This window comes from Pristis pectinata, chromosome 15 (genome assembly GCF_009764475.1).
Source record: "Pristis pectinata isolate sPriPec2 chromosome 15, sPriPec2.1.pri, whole genome shotgun sequence".
Taxonomy (NCBI): domain Eukaryota; kingdom Metazoa; phylum Chordata; class Chondrichthyes; order Rhinopristiformes; family Pristidae; genus Pristis; species Pristis pectinata.
The window spans coordinates 46,077,223-46,095,053 of NC_067419.1; the positions used below are offsets into that span (position 1 = coordinate 46,077,223).

The window sequence follows — 17,831 nt, forward strand, 5'->3', positions numbered from 1 at the left end:
TCAATGAAGCACTGACAGAAAAGACAAAAGTAAGTGGGAAAAGTTTCCATATGTTTAAAGTCTGTTGCAAGTTTCACCCACATCACTTTTTTCTCATTCTGCTGCAAGTCTCTGGTTGCATGTGGAAATAATGCTTATTTGTGCTTCTAAAAGAGCATGTGAAACATTCTGGTATTAAACTATCAATGTCATCCCACGTTTTGTTGTCTAATGACAAACGATTGAGAATTTGGCTCATGTGCATTGGAGTCTTGAAGAATGAGAGCTCACTTCATTAAATTATTGATTCTCAGAGGACTGACAGGGTAAAGATAGAGACAGTCACAGAGTAATACAGAACAGAAACAGACCCTTCATCCCAACTGGTCCATGCTGACCAAGATGTCCATCTAAGCCAGTCCCATTTGCTCACATTTGGCCCATGTCCCTCTAAACCTTTCCTATCCATGTACCGATCCAAGTGCTTCTTAAATGACACTGTTATACCTGCCTCAACCACTTCCTCTGGCAGCTCGTTCCATATACTCACTACCCTCTGCATTACGGAGAGGCTGTCAGATCCCTTTTAAATCTTTCCCCTCGCACCTTCAACCTCTGCCCTCTAGTTTTTGATTCCCTTTCCTTGCGAAAGTGTGTGCGGTCACCCTATCTATGCCTCTCATTTTATACACCTCTATAAGGTCACTCCTCAGTCTCCAATGAATAAAGACCTAGCCTGGCCAACCTCTCCCTATAAATCAGGCCCTCGAGTCCCGGCAACATTCTCGTAAATCTTCTTTGCACTCTTTCCAGCCTAATGACACCTTTCCTGTAACATGTGGGGCAAACTTGAGGAGCAGAGTTTCAGAATATAAGGAGTGTAGTTCTTGAATGAGGAATGGCCCATTTAAGACAGCGAAAAGCAGGCATTTCTTATTTTGAAGGGTGTTGACTCTTTTTTATTCTTTACTGCGGAGAGAGGAGCAGTCAATGAACATCTTAAAGAGAGAGGGACAGATTTTTGGTCCACAGGGGAGGGAAGGGTCCTGATTGAGTGGCAGGAAGATGGAGCAGTGGCCAAGATCAGATTTGCCCTGATCTCCTTAAGTATTGAAGCAGACCTGAGCCAGACTCCTGCTCCTATTCCTTCTGTTTTTAAGCTCTTTTGAACAGCAGGAGAGGATTACAACGGACAGCCCATGCCTGTTTTGGTAATTGGTAATTGTTTTTTTCTTGTCATATGTACCAAGATACAGTGAAAAGCTTTTGTTTGCGTGCCATCCATTCAGATCATTCCATACATAAGTACATCGAGGTAGTACAAGGGAAAAGCAATAATGGAGTGCAGAATATATAAGAATCAGATTTATTATCACTGACATATGACGTGAAATTTGTTGTTTTGCAGCAGCAGTACAGTGCAAAGATATAAAATCTATAAATTACAAGAATAAATAAGTAGTGCGAGAAAAGGAATAATGAGGTAGTGTTCATGGGTTCCTGGACCATTCAGGAATCTGATGGCGGAGGAGAAGAAGCTGTTCCTAAATCATTGAGTGTGTGTCTTCAGGCTCCTGTACCTCCTCCCCAATAATAGTAATGAGAAGAGGACATGTCCCGGATGGTGAGGATCCTTAATGAAGGATGCCGCCTTCTTGAGGCACCGCCTCTTGAAGATGTCCTCGATGGTGGAGAGGGTTGTGCCTGTGATGGAGCTGGCTGAGTCTACAACCCTCTGCAGCCTCTTGCGATCCTGTGCATTGGAGCCTCCACACAGGCGGTGATGCAACTGGCCAGAAATGCTCTCCACCGTACATCTGCAGAAATTTGCAAGAGTCTTTGGTGACGTACCAAATCTCCTCAAACTCCTAATGAAGTAGAGCCGCTGGCATGCCTTCATTATTGCATCAGTGTGTTAGGCCCACGATAGTTCCTCTGAGATGTTTTATAGAGAAAGTGCAGTGCAGGCAGACAATCAGGTGCACGGGCCAAGGTGAGGTAGACTGTAAGGCCAAGAGTTCACCTTTATAGTACAAGAATTCTATTCGAGAGTCTCATAACAGCAGGATAGAAGCTGTCCTTGAGCCTGGTGGTACGTGTTCTCAAGCTTTTGTACTTTCTGCCTGATGGGAGTGGGGAGAAGAGAGAATGTCTGCGGTGGGTGGGGTCTTTAATTATGTTGGCTGCTTTCCTGTATGATCAAAGATGGAACTCTTGCTTTCTCCGTCCCCTTAGGATCAATGTTTTAACAAGGTAACCTCTCACTCTTCTGAACCCCAACGATACAGGTGCAACCTGCTCAAACTTTAGTCCTAGGAACTTTGAAATGATGTTAGCCTTTTTCAAGCTCTTTCACAGTGGAGCAGATCCATTGCCTCCTGAAGTTGCTCTCCTGTGTGATCCCGACACTGTTTTTTGCTGGAAGCCTAGCTCCCCCGCACTGCGACCCAACCAAGTGTGGGATGGCTGCATGCACAAAACGGCTTTGACAGCCGGTGAGGCCCCGCCTCTCGACTCAAGACTCTTGGAACAGGCTGCCTGAGTGGAGGGGGTGGAGGTAGGTGCCCTCACATCATTATCTGGACAACCCTTGAATCGCCAAGGCTACTGGACTGGAGGGAAAAAAAATGAGCTGCTGGAGGAGCTCAGCGGGTCAGGCAGCCTCCGTGGAGGGAAACGGACAGTCAACGTTTTGGGTCGAGACCCTTCATCTGGACTGAGTGATAGCCAGTATAAAGAGGTGAGGAGGAGAGGTGAGGCAAAAGCTGGCAAGTGATAGGTGGATCCAGGTGAGGACGAGTTGATTGGCAGATGGAAGCAGGGAGAGCTTAAATTATCAGAGAGATTGGATAAACTGGGTCTGTTTTCCCTGGAACGAAGGAGGCTGAGAGAAAAGACACCTCACTGGATATTTATCAGACAAACAATCTTTCTATTCCATTTTTATGTAATGTTTAATGCAAAGGGAAATAAAAACAAGGGCAATTCTTATTAACATCCCTGAAGTCTTGTTAAGACAGTATGGTTTCTTAATGCCAGGTCTTGCAAAATAATCTTCAGTTTCTGTTGATAACACAGACTCTTGGCGCTGAGGGCGGAGGTTTAAAGTGAGAGGGGACCTGAGGGGCAAGTTGTTCACATAGATGGTGGTGGGGACCTGGAACGAGCTGCCAGAGGAAGTGGTGAAGGTAGATACAGTTACGACAGTTAAAAGACATTTGGGTACGAGCGTGGTTAGGAAAGGTTTCAAGGGAGATGGGCCACAGGCAGGACTAAATGAGTTAGACGGCTTGGTCGGCATGGGTGTGTTGGACGAAGGACTTGTTTCTGTGCTGTAAGGCACTGTGATTAAAATTTCAACATCTACTTTCCCTCAGTTTCAATCTCATTCACTTTAATACATCTATGAACTATTCATGTCCACCATTTTACAATTCCTCTGTGCAATACATGCACTTATCCCTGCTGAATTATATCTGCTTTGTGCCTCTCCCAAGTCAATGCTTTCATCTTTGAGAATAACACATTGACATGAAACTTTAATTCAACTTTAACTTAAACTTTAGCCTCCACTGTTCCTCAGATGTCGAGAAAATGTTTTCACGTGTGCATGAGACCGGAACTTGGAGGCAATAAATATGTGAAAACCAGTAAATTCAGCATCAAACCTTTACCTAGAGGGTGGTGAGAAAGTGGGACATTCTCCCACAGGGAATGCTTGGGGTAAAAAGCTGAGATAAGAACAGAAAGGAGCATCGGAAACAGAAGAACGATCTTGCCCTCAGCTAGACTCTCCTGCCTATTCCCCAACACCCTTGATTGACCTCTGGTCAAAAATGTGGATCAGCCTTATTCAAAATGGGGTTGAGAATTCCAAATATTCCCAACCCTTAGAGAAAAGAATTTCTTCCTCACCTCTGTCTAAAATGCAGAAACCCATATTCTGATACCCCTTGGTTCTATACTCCCCCACAAGGGAGAACTTCTTCTCAACATCCACCCTCTCAATTGCCTTTGGATGAATTTAAGGGGAGGTTGGATAACACAGCAGGGAGAAAGATAAGAAAGTTTGGGTGATGAGAGATGCGGGAAGACGGGGCATTGACACCAGTACAGGTATGTTGGACCAAACGTCTAATTCGTACTTCAAATACCATGTTACTGTTTACTTTGGAACATTACTCATTTCAAGAGCCATGAGGTGATGTTGCAGCTCTATAGAACTCTGGTTAGACCACACTTGGAGTATTGTGTTCTGTTCTGGTTGTCTCATTATAGGAAGGATGTGGAAGCTTCAGAGATGGTGCAGAGGAAATTTACCAGGATGTCGCCTGGATTGGAGAGTATGTCTTATGAGGATAGGTTGAGTGAACTAGGGCTTTTCTCTTTGGAGAGGAGGAGGATGAGAGGTGACTTGATAGAGGTGTACAAGATGATAAGAGGCATAGATCGAGCGGACAGTCAGAGACTTTTTCCCAGGCCGTCAATGGCTAAAACGAGGGGACATAATTTTAAGGTGATTGGAGGAAGGTATCAGGGGGATGTCAGGGGTAAGTTTTTTACACAGAGTGGTGGGTGTGTGGAACACACTGCCGGCAGAGGTTGTAGGGGCAGATACATTAGGGACATTTAAGAGACTCTTAGATAGACACATGAATGATGGAGAAATGGAGGGCTGTGTCAGAGGTTGAGTGAGCTAGGGTTCAAGCAGAAACATCTGGAGCATTTTGTAAAGGATTTCCAGTTGGAAATTGGAATGATTGGTGTGGGGATATCCCTTGGAGTTGCAGAAAGCAGGAGGGGGCTAGTCAGTATAATGGAGAGAGGCTGAGAGGTGTGGTGGCGGTTTTCATAGTTTTAGGGCTGTATAGCACAGAAACAGGCCCTTCAGCCCACCACCTCCAGGCCGATCTCCTTGCCCATGTACTCTAATTTGCCCAAAGTAAGTCCGTATCTTTGTATGCCTTTGACTATTCAAGTGCCTGTCTAAGTGTATTTTGAACATGGTGATTGTATCTGATCTCACCACCTCCTCTGACGGTGTGTTCCAGATATCAACGACCCTCTGCATAAAAAACCTACCGCTAAAATTACTGCCTCTCATCTTAACATAGTACATAGAACAGTACAGCACACAACAGGCCCTTCAGCCCACAATGTTGTGGCGTCATAGCTAATCCCTCCTACCTACAGAATGCCCATATCCCTCTATTTTCCTCTCATTCATGTGCCCATCCAAGCCCCTCTTAAAAGCCCCCAGTGAATTTGCCTCCACCACCCTATCAGGCAACACATTCCAGGGAGTTGATGGGAATGTGGGGTGAATAAAATGGGATCAGTGTAGGACTGGTGTGAGTGGGAGGGTGATGGTTGGTATGGGGATCGGTGGGCTGAAGGTCCTTTTTCTGGGCTGTGTCTGTCTCTGACCTCTCATCTTCTCACCTTAACTCATTCAATGCGTTCTCGCAGCTCAAAGCAGACTCGGAGAAACACTCGACGTCGGAAAATGAAGCGGCTTGGAGTGGGGAGGAGCTGAAGAAGCCCGAGGACGGAGTGGAGACGTCAAAGATGGAACTGGGCGAGAAGTGGAAGAGGAACCTCTCGGACCTGTCCGACGACTCTGAGAAGGGCCAGAGGCCCACTCTGTCCCTGTCCCAGACTGGATCGTGGAGGCGGGGGATGATAGCACAGGGGGGCGTCCCCACCCCTCGGAGCAAGGCTGCGCCCCACCCCTTAAAGCCCATTGGTAAGGGTGCGCAGGCAGTCAGCTTGGCGCAACGGGAGACTGCAGGGTGAGAAGGGCTCTTCAACTGGAGTGCGAGGCGAGAAAGAGTCGGGGGGGGGGGTTCTCAGCAGTGGGGTCTTGAGGGGGGAGGTCGGGCCAAGTGGGAAGACACATTGGGTTCCAGTGGCAGAACTATAGAACCATAGAACACTACAGCACAGAAAACAGGCCATTCAGCCCTTCTAGTCTGTGCCGAAACTTTATTCCGCTAGTCCCATTGACCTGCACCCAATCCATAACCCTCCAGACCTCTCCCGTCCATGTATCTATACAATTTATTCTTAAAACTTAAGAGTGAGCTAGCATTTACCACGTCAGATGGCAGCCCGTTCCACACTCCCACCACTCTCTGAGTGAAGAAGTTCCCCCTCATGTTCCCTCTAAACATTTCCCCTTTCACCCTAAAGCCATGTCCTCTCGTACTTATCTCTCCTAATCTAGGTGGAAAGAGCCTACTCGCATTAACTCTGTCTATACCCCTCATAATTTTGTAAACCTCTATCAAATCTCCCCTCATTCTTCTACGTTCCAAGGAATAAAGTCCTAACCTGTTCAATCTTTCCCTGTAACTCAACTCCTGAAGACCCGGCAACATTCTAGTAAATCTCCTCTGCACTCTTTCAATCTTACTGATATCCTTCCTATAGTTAGGTGACCAGAACTGCGCACAATACTCCAAATTTGGCCTTGTGAGGTTGGAGCCATTGAGTTATACAGCAAGGAGACAGCCCATTTGGCCCAACTCGTCCATGCCAACCAAGGTGCCCATCTGAGCTTGCCTGCATTTGACCCATCTCCCCCTGAATCTTTCCCGTCCATGTACCTGTCCAAATGTCTTTTAAACGTTGTAATTGTACCCGCCTCTACCACTTCCTCTGGCAGCTCGTTCTATATCCCCACCACCCTCTGTGAAGAACTTGCCCCTCAGGTCCCTTTTAAATCTCTCACCTGAAACCTGCTTTAGACTGCCCTACCCTGGGAGAAAGGCTGTGACCATCCACCTTATTTGTGCCCCTCATGATTTCATATACCTTTATCAGGTCACCCCTCAGCCTCCTACGCTCCAAGAAAAAACTCCCAGCCCACCCAGACTCTCTTTATAACTCAAGCCCTCCAATCCCATTAACATGCCTCTACACTCTTTCCAACTTCATGACACCCTTCCTATAGCTGGATGACCAGAACTGCACACAATACTCCAAGTGCGGTCTCACTAACAACTTGTACATTGCAATATGACATCTTGTACTCAATGCCCTGACCGATGAAGGAAGGTGTGTAAAACGCCTTCTTCAGCACCCTGTCTACCTCTGTCGATACTTTCAAGGAACTCTGTACTTGTAACCCCGAGGTCTCTCTGTTCTACAACACTCTCCAGAGCCCTGCCATTTCCTGTGAATGGCTATGTTTATCAGGAAGGATTGAACCAGCTGGAACTGTTGACTCTCAGAGAGGGGTAACCTGACAGAGGTCCATAAACTCTGTGAAGGGCTCCAATAGAGCAGATGTCCAGGAATGTTTGCACTTTTAAAGAGGTGGCATAGTGGGGCAGCCGGCAGAGCCGCTGCCTCACAGCTCCAGAGACCCGGGTTCAATCCTGACCCCCGCTGCTGTCTATGTGGAGTTTGCACGTTTTCCCACACGTGACTGTGTGGGTTTCCTCCGGGTGTTCCGGTTTGCTCCCACATCCCAAAGGCGTGTGGATTGGAAGGTTAACTGGCCACTGTACATTGTCCTTAGTGTGTGGGTGAGGGGTAGAATCTGGGGGGAGTCGATGGGAACGTGGGGAGAGTAAAATCGGACCAGTGTAGTGTTAGATGGTCCGAATGTGGGCACATGGGATTGGTGTGGATGGGCAAAAGGGTCAGCATGGACGTTGTGGGCCAAAGGGCCTGTTTCTGTGCTGTATGACTCTATGATCGGCAAAGACGATGGGAAGAATGGCCTGTATCTGTGCTGTATAGCTCTTTATCTCGATAAGAAGAGATGATAAACACAGTTGGGAATTCAGGGAGTGAGGAGACTGGGAGTCCTCTTCCCTCAGGATGTAGCTGAGACAAAGAGCAGAGAAACATGTAATGTCAAGCTGGATAAATTTGCCTTTAAGAGTTTAAAGGTCCTGTCAAGCCATATTAGGGGCTGCAAAGTCAATGGGATGAGGTTGGTGCTGGAGGAGTGCTGTGCCAGTGGGGTTTGACCGTGAACTTCTGAAAGTTAAGGGTTTGTTGCAAGTTCAGGACAAAGATCTACAGATTTTTGGACATTCGGGGGGGCTGGGAGGTTAGTGCAGGAAAGTGCCGCTGAGGTAAAAGTTCAGACGTTCTTATTGAGGGGATTCTCTCTCTTGTCAAAGTCGGGTTTATTGTCATCTGCACAAGTCCATGTGTGCACGGGTGCAATGAAAAACTTACAGGCAGCAGCATTACAGGCACATAGCATCAGAGACACTCCCTTCACAAAAACAAATAAATTAAAAATAAATTTTCCAAAATTATACAAAAAAGAACACAATTAGAACAAAAAAAATCAAAGTCCATTGTAGTGCAAAGTGGTCATAGGGTTGCTATACTGAGGTAGTGATTAGGGTTGTGCAGGTTGGTTCAAGAACCGAATGGTTGAAGAGAAGTAGCTGTTCCTGAACCTGGTGGTGTGGGACTTCAGGCTTCTGTACCTCCTGCCTGATGGTAGCTGCGAGAAGATGGCATGGCCCGGATGGTGGGGATCTCTGATGACAGATGTTGCCTTCCTGAGGCAGCACCTCCTGTAGGTACTACCGACGGTGGGGAGGGATGTGCCCCTGATGTATTGGGCAGAGTCCACTACTCTCTGCAGCTTCTTACATCCCTGCGCACTCGAAATGCCGTACCAGAGAATGATGCAACCAGTCAGGATACTTTCAACAGCACATCTGCAGAAGTTTGTCAGAGTGTTCAGTGACAAGCCGAACCTCCTTAACCTTCTGAGAAAGCTAGACACTGGCGCGCCTTCCTTGTGGTTGCAATTATGTGCTGGGCCCAGAACAGGTTGTCCAATGTGTTAACGGCCAGGAATTTAAAACTGCTGACCCTCTCCACCCCTGATCCCCCAATGACATGGTAGTGTAGTGATTAGCATAATGCTTTACAGCGCCAGTGACCCGGGTGCAATTCCGGCTGCTGTCTGTAAGGAATTTGTACGTTCTCCCCGTGTCTGCGTGGGTTTCCTCCGGGTGCTCCGGTTTCCTCCCACATTCCAAAGGCGTATGGGTTAGGAAGTTGTGGGCATGCTATGTTGGCGCCGGAAGTGTGGCGACACTTGCGGGCTGCCCCCAGAACACTCTACGCAAAAGATGCATTTCACTGTGTGTTTCGATGTACGTGTGACTAATAAAGGTATCTTATCTTTTGTAGCCTGGCGCAATGTAGACGTGCTCTTGCGGCCTGTTTCTGTGGGCTAAATCTTTGTGCTTTTCTCGTCTACCACAGGTAAAATGGATGACGCCAAAGTTTCAGAGAAGGGAAAGGTGCCCCTTAAAGGGACAGGTACCCAGCTGTCCCCATCAGAGGTGGGAAGGAGCAGCGGCGACGAGGGGAAGAAGCCCCCCTCGGGGATGGCACGGACACCCACCGTCTCCTTTGGCTTCAAGAAGGCTGGGGTCAGCTCGTCCGCTGCCACGACTGCCGGTGGTGTGACGGTGAGCAGTGGATCTGCTACCCTGGGCAAGGTGCCGAAATCCTCCGGCATCCCCAGCAAGCCCAGCTCGGCCAGGAAGACCAGCCTGGACGGGTCCCAGAACCAAGATGACGGGATCCTGCTGGTCAGCTCCCGGACCAACCTGCAGTACCGCAGCCTGCCCCGCCCGGCCAAGTCCAGCGTCGGCAACGTGAGTGGCCGGTGCAGTCACCGCTCCAGCTCCAGTAACCTCGAGGGTGGGGGCGGGGCTAAGGTGTCTGCCGCCACCGCCACCCCCGCCTCTTCCAAGCTCCGAGAGCCGTCCAAGGTCAGCTCCGGGCGCTCCAGCCCTGTCGGCGCTGGGCAGTCCGACCGGGAGAAGGTGGTGGTGTCCGACCCGGAGAGCACCTCACTGTCGACCTCGCCCAAGTCCAGCCCCCCTCCCTCCGGATCCAGCGGGGCAGCAGGACTGAGGCAACAGGCTTCCAAGTACCCTGACATCTCATCGCCCACCTTCCGCAGGTGAGTGGTTCACAACATTCATCCTTTGGCAATTACCTTCAATCGCTTATTCTCCATGCCTTTGGTAATTTTACCCAGCAGATGTCTCTGTCATAAGGCTCTTGAATGGACCACTTGTACAATGAAGATGGACTCTTGATTTCCCAATCTACCTCGTCGTGGCCCTTGCACCTTAATGTCTACCAGCATTGCACCCTCTCTGTAACTGCAACACTATATTCTGCATTGTGTTTTTTTTTTCCTTTTGTACTACCTCAATATGCTTATAGAACATAGAACATTCCAGCACAGTACAGGCCCTTCGGCCCACAGTGTTGTGCCGACATTTTATCCTGCTCTAAGATCTATCTAACCCTTCCCTCCCACATAGCCCTCCATTTTTCTGTCTTTCATGTGGCTATCTAAGAGTCTCTTAAATGTCCCTAATGTATCTGCCCCCACCACCTCTGCCGGCAGTGCGTTCCACGCACCCACCACAACTTACCTCTGACATCCCCTTATACCTTCCTCCAATCACCTTAAAATCATGCCCCCTCATGTTAGCCATTTTCGCCCTGGGAAAAAGTCTCTGACTGTCCACTCGATCTATGCCTCTTATCATCTTGTACACCTCGATCAAGTCACCTCTCATCCTCCTTCTCTCCAGAGAAAAGGGCAGTGTCACAGTGTCATAGAGCAATACAGCACGGAATGAGGCCCTTCTGCCCATCGACACAGTTAAGAGGCATTCCCATGCTATCCGTCACGAAAACCAGCCTTCCCTCCATGGCCTTTGTTACATTCAGTTCCTCCCTCCGGTTCCCCTCCCCACCTCCTTCCCTTTATTCCATGGTCCACTCTCCTCTCTTATCAGATTCCGTCAGCCCTTTGTCACTTCCACCAATCACCTCCCAGCTTCTTACATCTTTGCCACTCTCCCCCCCCCCCCACATCACCTATCACCCTCATCTCACCTGAATCCATGTATCGCCTGCCAGCTCTTGCTCCTCCCCACTACCCCCCCTGCCTTTTTATACTGGCTATCACCACTCTATCTTTCCAGTCCTGATGAAGGGTCTTGACCCGAAACGTCGACCGTCCATTTCCCTCCATAGATGCTGTCCGACCTGCTGAGTTCCTCCAGCATTTTGTGTGTTGACCTCCTCCATGGACTCTGTTGACACTTCCCGCTGCCTCTGGTAAGCAACCAACATAATCAAGGACCCGTCCCACCCCGGACATTCTCTCTTCTCCTCCCTTCCATTGAGCAGAAGATACAAAAGCCTGAGAACACGTACCATCAGGGTCAAGGACACCTTCTGTCCCCGTTATAAGACTATTGAATGGACCTCTCATTCACTAGAGATGAACTCTTGACTCCCAATCTACCTCATCGTGGTCCTTGCATTTGTCTGCCTGCACTGCACTTTCTCTGGAACTGTAACACTATATTCTGCGTTGTGTTTTCTCTTTACTACCTCGATGTAATTATGTACGGAATGATCTGTCTGGATGGCATGCAAACAAAAGCTTTTCACTGTATCTCGGTACATGTGACAGGAATAAACGAATTACCAATACCATGCCTACCAAGATGCTCATCTGAGCTAGTCGCATTTGCCTGTGTTTGGCCCAAATCCCTCTAAAGCTTTCCTACCCATGTACCTGTCCAAGTGTCTTTCAAGTGTTGTTAATGTACCTGCCTCAGCCACCCTCTGGCAGCTCGTTCCATATACTGACCACCCTCTGCGTGAAGAAGTTGCCCCTCAGGTCCCTTTTAAATCTTTCCACTCTCACCTTAAACCCATGTCCTCTAGTTCTTTAGGAAACAGACTGTGCGCATTGACCTTATCTATGCCCCTCATGGTTTTATACACCTCTATAAGGTCACCCCTGAGTCTCCTACACTCCAATCAAAAAGTCCTAGACTGCCCAACCTCTCCCTACAGCTCAGGCTCTCGAGTCCTCATAGCCCTGTACATTATTCTCTCTCAAGTGCCTTCCAAATTCCCTTTGTCCAGAAGGACAGTGAGTGTGGGTCACCACCACTCTCTGTGTAAAAGAAGATTTTCCTCACACATTCCTTGTACCGTTTGCCCAAAGTTCTAAATCGGTGTCCTGAGGTCCTTGAGTCTTCCACTAATGTGGTTGATATCCTTCTGGTAGACAAATACCTTCCCAGGATGTTGTGTCATAGAGTCATACAATATAGAAACAGTCCCTTCGGCCCACCATGTCTATGCTGACCAATTAGTACCCATCAATTCCAACCCTATTTATTGTCCATAGCCTTCAATGCCTTGGCTATTTAAGTGCTCGTCCAGATACTTCTTCATTGTCGGGAGAGTCTCACAAGGATGTTGCTGGGACTGGAGAGCTTGAGTTAGAAGGAGAGGCTAGATAGACTGGGCTTGTTTTCCCGGGAGTGAAGGAGGCTGAGGGGTTTCCTTACAGAGGTTTACAAAATCATGAGGGACGTTCATAAGGTGGATGGTCACAGTCTTTTCTCCAGGGTAGAGGAGTCTAAAACTGGAGAGCATAGGTTTAAGGTGAGAGGGGTAAGATTTAAAGGGGATCTGAGGGGCAAGCTTTTTACACAGAGGGTGGTGGGGATATGGAACGAGCTGCCAGAGGAAGTGGAGAGACATCTGGACGGGTTCATGGAGAGGAAAGTTTTGAGGGATATGGGCCAAATGGGGGCAAATGGGAGTAGCTCAGGAACACACCTCAGTTGGACAAGTTGGGCCGAAGGGCCTGTTTCCATGTTGTATAACTCTATGACTCTCTGCCTCCACCACCCCCTTAGAAAGATAAGATAAGATATCTTTTCATTAGTCACACGTACATCGAAACACACAGTGAAATGCATCTTTTGCGTAGAGTGTTCTGGGGGCAACCCGCAAGTGTCGCCACGCTTCCGGCGCCAACATAGCATGCCCACAACTTCCTAACCCATACGTCTTTGGAATGTGGGAGGTAACCAGAGCAACCGGAGCACCCGGAGGAAACCCACGCAATCACGGGGAGAACGTACAGACTCCTTACAGACAGCAGCCAGAATTGAACCCGGGTCGCTGGCGCTGTAATAGCGTTACGCTAACCGCTACACTACCATGTTGTTCCAGATTCCAGCCACCCACTGGATAAAAAATTCTTCCTCAGATCCCCTTTGAACCTCTTACTCCTCACCTTAAACCTATGCCCTCTGGTTTTAGACACCTCTGCCAAAGGGAAATTGTTCTTTTTATCTGTTCTATCTGTGCCCCTCCTAACTTTGTCCGCCTCTATTTGTCCTGCTCCCTTTAGACTCCTGCGCTCCAAGGGAAACAAACCCAGCCTGTCCAGTCTCTCCTCATAAATGAAGTGCTCCATCCCAGGCAACATCCTGGTGAATCTCCTCTGCAGGAGGGTGATTTACTGGGACAATCATCTGGTTTCAGCTGGACAAAACTTTATATGGATCATATAGCTGCAGCTGTATAAAACTTTAGTCAGACCGCACTTGGAGTATTGTGTGCAATTCTGGTCGCCCCGTTATAGGAAGGATGTGGAGAGGGTGCAGAAGAGGTTCACCAGGATGCTGCCTGGATTAGAGGGTATGAGCTATAAGGAGAGGTTGGACAAACTTGGGTTGTTCTCTCTAGAGCGTCGGAGGCTGAGGGGAGACCTGATTGAGGTTTTTAAAATTACGAGAGGCATAGATAGGGCAGACAGTCAGAATCTGTTCCCCAGGGTAGATATGTCAAACACCAGAGGATGTGCTTTTAAGGTGAGAAGCAGGAAGTTTGAAGGTTATGTGAGGTGCAAGTTTTTTATGCAGAGAGTGGTGGGTTACCAGGGGTAGTAGTGGGAGCAGGCAGTTTGGGGGAGTTTAAGAGGCTTTTAGATATGCACAGGGATATGGAGTGGAGGGATATGGATCATACACAGGAGGAGGACATTGGCATCAAGATCGGCACAACATTGTGGGCCGAATGGCCTGTCCCATGCTGTACTGTTCTATGTTAGAACATACATAGAACATAGAACACTACAGCACAGTACAGGCCCTTCGGCCCACAATGTTGTGCCGACATTTTATCCTGCTCTAAGATCTATCTAACCCTTCCCTCCCACATAGCCGTCCATTTCTCTATCATTCATGTGTCTATCAAAGAGTCTCTTAAACATCCCTAATGTATCTGCCCTCACACCCACTGCCGGCAGTGCGTTCCACACACCCACCGCTCTCTGTGTAAAAAACTTACCCCTGACATCCCCCTTATATCTTCCTCCAGTCACCTTAAGATTATGTCCCCTCGTGTTAGCTGTTGTTCTATGTTTATCTTTCCCTTTTTTCTCCATAGGCTGTTTGGGACAAAGGCTGCCGGGAAACCCGTCAGTGGGCCTGGGTCAGAATCGGTGAAGAGCCCCACCATCCTCTCCAGCCCTCATGGCTCGCTGTCTCGCCAGGGCAGCCTGGAGTCCCCATCGACTGGGCCAGGGGGCTTGGCCGGAACGGGCGGAAAACCCCCGGAGCAGGCCCCGGAGGGCAGCGGCCTGAGCCAATCGCTGGCATCGAGCCCGGCTTCGCTGCACTCGCTGACCTCCAGTGGGCACCAGCTGCCGGCCAGCCTCAGCAGCTCCCCTGGGGGGAGCAAGGACACCCTCAGCTACCCTTCGCTGACCAGCCTGCACACCAGCTCCGAGTCCATCGACTTACCGCTGAGCCACCATGGCTCACTCACGGGCCTGACCACCACACCCAAGGGAGAGGTGCAGAACCTGCTCATGAGGACAGGAAGCGTCAAGTCAACACTCTCCGAGAGGTGAGTTGGGAGACCTTGTGTCCAAGCGTACAGGTGAACGATTGACCACAGATAAGAACCAGCTGGGCGTCCATTGATGGGAGCCATTTGGCCCACCTAGTCTGTGCTGATTCTTTCTGGTCAGTCCCACTCCCTCGACCTGTATCCATGTTCAATATTTATCCAATCGCCATTTTCAGGCATGCTTTAGAAAGCATGTGAGAATGGGATCAGGATGAGTGGTTTGCTTGGTCTTGAGTCTGGAGTCATATGGAACATAGAACAGTACAGCACAGAACTGGCCGTTGGGCCCACAATGTTGTGCCGACATAGCTATTCCCTCCTACCTACTGATTGCCCACATCCCTCCATTTTCCTCTCATTCATGTGCCCATCCAAGCCCCTCTTAAAAGCCCCCAATGAATTTGCCTCCACCACCCTATCAGGCGACACATTCCAGGCATCCACCACTCTCTCAGTAAAAAATGTACCCCTCACATCTGTTCTGAATGAGGGAGTCATACAGTTATACAGCACGGAAACAGGCCCTTCAACCCAACTTGTCTATGCCCATCAAGGTGCCTGCCAGAGCTGATCTCATTTGCCTGCATTTGGCCCATATCCCTCTAAACCTTTCCTATCCATGGACCTGTCCAAATGTGTCTTTTAAATTGTACCTGCCTCCACCGCTTCCTCTGGCAGCTCGTTCCATATACCCAACACCCTCTGTGTGAGGAAGCTTCCCCCTCAGGTAAGTTGGAAAATTGGTTTATTATTGTCACATGGACTGAGATACAGTGAAAAACTGTTCGTACAGATCAATTCATTACACAGTGCATTGAGATGGTACAAAGTAAAACAATAACACAATGCAGAATAAAGTTATAGAGAATGTGCAGTACAGGCAGATGATAAGGTGCAAGGTCATAATGAGGTAGGTTGTGAGGTCAAAAGTCCATCTTATTGCACTAGGGGACCGTTCAATAGTCTTATAACAGTGGGATAGAAGCTGTCCTTGAGCCTGGTGATATGTGCCCACAGGCTCCTGTATCTTCTACCTGATAGGAGAGGGGAGAAGAGAGAACGTCTGGGGTGGGTGGGGTCTTTGATTACGTTGACTGCTTTATCAAGGCAGCGAGAAGTATAGACAGAGACCATGGAGGGGAGGCTGGATGCACCTCAATGCACTGTGTAATGAATTGATCTGTACAATCGGTTTGCAAGACTGTACCTCAGTACAAGTGACAATAATAAACCAATGCCAATACCAATATTCTCCCCTCTGATACTAAGAGTGCTATTGTGGAGCCATGGGTTGCAGTTGGCAGTTTACTCACCAACACTCAAGTCAAGTCAAGCTTATTACACAAGTACAGTGAGGTCCAGCAACAATGAAAAACTTGCAGCAGCATCACAGGCGTGTAGGTACAGACAACACACAGAACATAAATAATACATAAATTATTCAAGACAGTAAAGAGAAAAAAAACTGCAAAAACAAGACAGTGCAAAAAAAAACACACTCAGAGACAAGCCCACGGTAGTGCAAGAGGTGGTGGGTAGTGTTCTGTTGCTGAGGTAAGGTTAGGGTTGTGCAGGTCAGTTCAAGAACCTGGTGGTTGAAGGGAAGTAGCTGTTCCTGAACCTGGTGGTGTGGGACTTCAGGCTTCTGTACCTCCTGCCCAACAGTAGCAGTGAAAAGAGGGTGTGACCCGGATGGTTTATCTCCCAGATTATTCCAGCCATTGTAAACTACCCTCCAGCAAAAAAATCAGTCTTGGAGAACTCATGTAAAGTTTGATTACTTTTGTTCTGGAGATATTAACACTGTTTCCCATTTTTTGTCCCCTTCCTCCTGCTGTTCACACTGTCTCTCTCTCTCACATCTGGACTATTAGTCCCCTCTGTTTCCTTGTTAATGTTCCTCACTGTCGCAGGATCACCCAGCCCCGGAAGCAGGACAGGTAAATCAGCCGCTGGCTTCCCTGCCGAGTGACGCCACGTCCAGAATCTGCAATCAACTCCTGTTAGGCGCAAAGATTAAGCGATGATACATTAGCCGCTTCTTAAAAGTGAACTTGTAAACCGATGTAAGGTTGTTCTCCAAATCTCTATTGTGGGATATCACCTGCTGGGAAGACAGGAGCGAGCAGGCGTTTCCTGGGACTGAATTTATTGTGGGTAAACTCTCGGGAGAGTCCATAAAATTCCTGGCTTATTTTTGATGGAATCCTTATCCAACTTGCATTAAAGTCAGTTTTGACCCCAGTTCCTGAGAGGTCTTGACAGGACATATTTGGAGAGAATGTTTACCCTTGTGGGAGAGTCTACTGTTTAAAAATATCGGGTCACCCATTTAAGGGAGAGATGAGGTGATTTTTTTTTCTCAGAGGGTTGTGGGTCTTTGGAACACTCTTCCTCAGACCAGGGTCTTTGAATATTTTAAGGCAGGGCAAGAAATGTTCTTGATAAACAAGGGGGCCAAGTTAAGTTGAGTTTATTGCAATGTGCACAGTACAGTGAGGTACAGGTACAGTGAAAAACCTGCTTGCAGCAGCATCACAGGCACGTAGGTTCAGACGATGACACACAGAACCTGAATTATACATAAATTATACAATATAGTGAAGGAGAAAAAAAAAGACTGAGCAAAACAAGACATTAGTGCAAAAAACCACAAGTCCACGGTAGGGCAAGAGGTGGTGCATGGTGTTCCGTTGCTGAGGTAGGGTTAGGGTTGTACAGGTCAGTTCAAGAACCTGGTTGTCGGAAAATGTCTGTTCCTGAACCTGGTGGTGTGGGACTTCAGGCTTCTGTACCTCCTGCCTGACGGTAGCAGCGAGAAGAGGGCATGACCCGGACGGTGGGGATCTTTGATGATAGATGCTGCCTTCTTGAGGCAGCGCCTCCTGTAGATGGTGTCAGTGGTGGGGAGGCCTGTCCCTGTGATGGACGGGGCTGTGTCCACTGCTCTCTGCAGCTTCTTGCGTTCCTGTGCATTGCAGTGAAGGGTTATTGGGGGTAGGTGGGAATGTGAATTTGAGGTTACAATCAGATCAGCCATGACCAGTTAATATGTTGACATCGAAGATAGAACAGTACAGCACGGGAACAGGCCCTACGGCCCG

The 17,831-nt window shown here is 48.5% G+C and overlaps 1 protein-coding gene across 7 annotated transcripts in view; it reads left to right on the forward strand.

The window, feature by feature from the left end:
- Positions 1-17,831, forward strand: part of nav3 (neuron navigator 3) — a 377,674-nt gene that overhangs the window by 280,329 nt on the left and 79,514 nt on the right. For 6 of the 7 annotated variants that reach the window (XM_052029889.1, XM_052029890.1, XM_052029892.1 and 3 more), the window contains 4 exons: positions 5,449-5,725; positions 9,229-9,937; positions 14,263-14,724; positions 16,602-16,667. In XM_052029889.1, coding sequence (XP_051885849.1) covers positions 5,449-5,725; positions 9,229-9,937; positions 14,263-14,724; positions 16,602-16,667 — 1,514 coding nt within the window. The remainder of the gene's footprint in view (positions 1-5,448; positions 5,726-9,228; positions 9,938-14,262; positions 14,725-16,601; positions 16,668-17,831) is intronic. The other variant, XM_052029891.1, reaches the window with a different exon arrangement.